The following is a 4,995-nucleotide window of genomic DNA, read 5'->3' as shown; positions in this document are numbered from 1 at the left end:
GTCACACAGTAGGACTGAACCCTGAACCATATGGTTGGGATGCAAGCATCTTGCCACACAGCCATACCTGCGTCGATATATATATATATATACATATATATACACACACACACCTTATGTTTGTTTTTTTTTAATGCTAACCTGTGCCTTTGTACAGAACACTAGCACAATCACCACAACATCACTACTACATCTACTGACTCATTTACCACTAACACTGTTACACCAACCATCATCACAACAATCACCACAATCCTTGTCTCTGCCCCCACCATTACCACCAGCCCCACAATCATCATCATCATCATCATCAATACCTATTCCTAGTTCATCTCCAGTAACTTGAGTACTGGAATCCCGAAGGTGCATTATTGATCTGAGACCTATAGTTAATCAAATACAAGGTATGTAAAAACATGTTTACATCTCAATAATCAATAAAATCTCTCCCCTAATAAAGTGGTTAATCTAATTACATTTACAGTCACAATGGTTTCTATTCTATTTTATTTATTTTTTTCAATTGTAGCAAGACTTGTTTTGGTTATTATTTATTTGCTTTATGTTCATTCAACATGGCAGCCACATTCCACTTTGGTCTTCAGCTCAGGACTGTTTCCCTAGTTACTGAACCTGTACCTGAACAACAGAATCTCCATCAAAACACAACATAGTATTGTAATTAGGAGAGTCACATAAAACAGAGAGAACTACTAGAAATTATTTGCTCTCGAAATGCTGGTTCCTGTTGAACCATCTAACCCATGCTGGCATGGAGAATGGATGTTAAATAATGATCTGATACGTCAACCAAACAAAGCATTTTCAAATTTAACCCTTTAGCATTCAGATTAATTTATCAAATGTAATGCTTATTTATCCACATTTTTTAAAGAATTAATCATGCGTTATCTTGTAGCTTCAAGATTTTGAAGATGGGATTATTTTTCAAATGACATTGTAGGGTAGATGTGGCCAGTTTCAACATAGAATAGGGAGAATATTTGGGCCAGATATGACCAGTTTAAATGCGAGACGGTTAAGGATCTCACACAATAATGAAAGAATCTCTGATTGATTCTCTATCTGTTCAATGTGACAAACTCCCTAAGCACACGCCTAATGATTGTAATAGTTTAGTCTTATCTTTAAAGGATTAATCTTAGGACAATGCCACTTGTTTGCTAATTAGAGAAGTTCAAATTAAGCTGGCATGCTGTTTTAACCTCAGTTTCATTAGAAAAATTTCGTAATCATTGTTTTATTTGATGTTAATTTTGTATATATAGGCAGAGAGGACGGACGTTTTTGAAAAATTCACAAAATCATTAATTTTAGCTGCAAACAAATTTTATTGACATCAATATGTTCGTATTAAAATAGCATTTGTCAAAATCAAGTGTGGAAAACAACGTCCATCATTTGGTGTCCGTTTTCATTGATGCATTTCTGAAGGCGTTTTTGGAAGTTGGCCTCCACTCTCTCCAGCATTGCTCTGTCGATTTGGGCGACTTTCATGTAAATAACTTCCTTCAAATCGTCCAATGTATGGGGCTTATGTGTATACAAACATGCCTTGAATTTTCCCCACAAGAAATAATCACACATGGACAAATCAGGGGGCTGAAGGGGCCAAGGATTGGCAGCAAACCTGGAAATGAGATGGTAATCAAAGAGGTGAAGAACATCCATTGATGCTCTTGTTGTATGGGCCATCGCACCATCCTGCTGAAACCATACATGTCAGTCAGGCATGCATTTTCATTGTAATTCAGGCACAAAGAAGTTGTTTATCATCTTGATATAAAGCTGATCTGATACATTCCACATTTTCCGGGATCCGTACCGTTTGTAGTGCCCCTTCCAGTCTCCTATTTATTAGTGTATTTCATGTACAAAGTGTATTCAGTCAGCATATGACTGTGTTATGGGTGGGAACAGCCTGATTTCGGTGAATGTTGAAGTGACACCAAAACTCATACTCAACTGCTGTGATGGACTCGTTATTCTTCACGTAACTGTTGTAGACAAGCATGTGATGCCTTATTATCCACAGCGCCCTAGCTTCACCTGAAAAGAAAAAAAGAATGCTAAGACATCACGGATGGAATGGTATCTGTTCGGACATATGTCTCTTCCTCTGGGGCTGAGTAATAACCATTTCAAAAACGTCCGTCCTCTCTGCCCCACCCTGAATAAAGAATAAATTAATTCAATGGATAATACAAAAAGTTACCAATTTGTGGCTCAACATTGAAAAATAACTGAAACAACATTGTATAAAAAAATAAACTGATTCAAAAAATAGAAATTAATTTTATAGCATAAAAAATTAAATTACTGAAAAACTGAAGTGAAATCAGGAAGCAACCACTGAAATAGCAAGCCTAGAATTGCTTCAACAAAGAAAAAGAAAAAAAGGGCAATTAAGGGGCTGATGCAGTAAAAAGGTGTACATCCCAGTTAGAAGGGTGGGTTCAGCCATGTAGCTCTGAGTTTGATCTCACTGCATGGCACTGTGGACAAGTCTTGAGATCTGTCAGTCCTACAGGCTCAGTAGACCAGAGATTATTTTGGTTTGTATAGCATATAAGCAACTGAGGAAGTATAACACCTCACTCTTGAACAGGAGTGAGGTGTTAAACATATATTTGTGTGTGTGTGTGTGTGTGTTTATACCAGTCTAAAAACTGGGTTGTTTGTTTTTTGTAATCTCCTATAGTTATAACTTAGTAGTTCAAGAAATAGTGATTGATATAATTAGTACCAGCCTGAACTAAGTCTTAGTGTTGATATTTAAAACCCTTGAAAGAAGCATCCCTGGAATGTTGTAGTTGAATGACTGAAACCAGCAAAAGAAGACAATTTTGTTTGGTAAAAAATTCCCTTTAAATTAATTCTTCTTTGAAATTTTTTCTGAAAGGTTTTTCTTTTATTTCTTCTTCACTTTCATTTTTTCTGTTTCTTTTCAGGTGAAGTTAAAGGACACCAACTGGTCCAAAGATAGCCAGTCTTGAATATCCAGAGTATTAGATAGATGAAACAGCATGTAGAAATCACCAGAGGGCGCTGTTATCAGACAATTCTTTCACACATAAACTTCTGATTCTTCCTATATACTCCTATAACAATTCTCTTTCAGATATGGAAACTTAGAACCTGACCAAAGTTCCTCTGCCACCATTGGCTTTAACTCAGTTATGTAAATACACCTGGAACATCTATCTACCTACCTACTTTCCTAGCTATTTGCCTACCTGCCTAGCTAGCTAACTGCCTACCTTACCAATTTACTTCCTCCCTGTCCTTGGCCACTTCTAAATACTTAGCCTTGTGTTCTTTTAGAAGTGATCGGTGAACTAATCTTGAGAAATAACAACAACACTTAATGGCTCTGTAAGCATGTTTAATTGTTGTTTAAACATTGAATGAAAATAGATAAAAAGAAATTTAAAATACTAAAAAAAAAAATATCTTAAAAATAAATGGTTCGGAATTACCAAATTTTCTCTAATCAGTTCCAATTATAGGAAGATTCTAAAATCTGTCCTCATGACTGGGTCATTACAGAAATTGACCTATGAGAGAAGAATGGCACAGACAGACAGAGTGGACAAACAGCAATATATTTATGAAATAAGGCTGTGGTCAGGATCTAAATACTGAAGATTTTTGTTTAATTATTCTTGTGGGAACATACACAGAATATTCAAGAGAAAAACAGTTCTATTGTAGAGACTTCCATGAAAATCTAATCTTTTTACTTGTGTCTTCGACAAATGTATTAGGGCAAAGGAGTAGCAGACTCTGTAAAACGATAGATTAAAAACTTGTATTTAGTTATGTATGTTGTGAGTTCAAAACCTTATCGGGGTCAGCTTTACCGAGTGATCCTTTAAAGGGACAATAAAATAAAACATCAGTCAATTACTGAGGTCAACACAATTGATTTACATTTCCCCCACCCTTGTTTCCCCTTGCCAAAAGAAAAAAACAATTTTGCTGTTTTGCAAAATTAGAAATTGTAATTTTCTATTTTTTTTTTTTTTTTATAAATTAAAATATGGACTGTAAGACTGAACTGAAATGAAATAAATTTAATAATATGATATAAACAAAAAAATAGAAGTACAAAATACTACAGTGTATGAGGTAATTTTAAAAAAATTCAACTAATACCTGAATAATGTGTGTGTGTGTGTGTGTGTACATATATACGAAGGGGTGGGGCTGAAAAGTTTCTGGCTTTGGGTAAAAGAAAATACAGGAGGATCAGTTATGGTTTTATTCAACATATTTCCCTCTCAGAGTCAGTGGTCCTTCAGTTTTTCTAAACCCTGTAAAAGAACTCCAAATGTTAAGCCTCCAACTAGGACCTTTGTGATACCCTTAAAGCCAGGAACTTTTCAACACTGCTTCATATATAAAAATGTATGCAAACACACATACACACACACATATTTCATATGCACCAGAAATACACGTTATTATAATAGTCAAATCCTGACCACCTTATACAATTTTCTAAGGCATTGCATAACTTCTTTTACATTGGCTGTCATAATTATTACTATTAAATGCATCGTTAATGATTTATTTCCTCTAATATCTGTCTGGAATCTTTCCAGCTGTCCAGAATGCTGTGTACTCAGTCAATTTGATATACATACATACATACATACCATAACTAACACATATATGCATACACGGATATATGCATTGATATATATATTTATAACAAAATAGGGTTGAGGTATAACCTCCACCACGAAGAACATTATTGTTGTAATATTCAAGTTAAATAAACATCTGAAGTGACTGTGGAATTATTTCACATTTACATTGTTACTATACACACTTTTTTTTTAATAATATTATACATTGTCTACAATTATTGTTTGCTTAATATACACTTGTACTAACCTTGTTATAATTTGACTATATACAAATTGTTTTATTACTTTGCACACGTTATATATATATATATATATATAT

The 4,995-nt window shown here is 34.4% G+C and overlaps 2 protein-coding genes across 10 annotated transcripts in view; one reads left to right on the top strand and one right to left on the bottom strand.

Moving 5' to 3' along the window:
- Positions 1–4,853, top strand: part of LOC106877933 (uncharacterized) — a 229,994-nt gene extending 225,141 nt beyond the window's left edge. For all 9 annotated transcript variants that reach the window (XM_052967535.1, XM_052967536.1, XM_052967537.1 and 6 more), the window contains one exon: positions 2,973–4,853. In XM_052967535.1, the coding sequence (XP_052823495.1) occupies positions 2,973–3,017 (45 nt within the window). In that variant the 3' untranslated portion in view covers positions 3,018–4,853. The remainder of the gene's footprint in view (positions 1–2,972) is intronic.
- Positions 1,419–4,995, bottom strand: part of LOC106877931 (glutathione reductase, mitochondrial) — a 39,534-nt gene continuing 35,957 nt past the window's right edge. Inside the window, exon 13 of the mRNA XM_052967544.1 lies at positions 1,419–2,070. Within this exon, the coding sequence (XP_052823504.1) occupies positions 2,047–2,070 (24 nt within the window). The 3' untranslated portion in view covers positions 1,419–2,046. The remainder of the gene's footprint in view (positions 2,071–4,995) is intronic.

The sequence above is a fragment of the Octopus bimaculoides genome, chromosome 4, assembly GCF_001194135.2.
Source record: "Octopus bimaculoides isolate UCB-OBI-ISO-001 chromosome 4, ASM119413v2, whole genome shotgun sequence".
In the NCBI taxonomy this organism is placed as follows: domain Eukaryota; kingdom Metazoa; phylum Mollusca; class Cephalopoda; order Octopoda; family Octopodidae; genus Octopus; species Octopus bimaculoides.
This window is presented reverse-complemented; position numbering and strand designations above follow the sequence as displayed.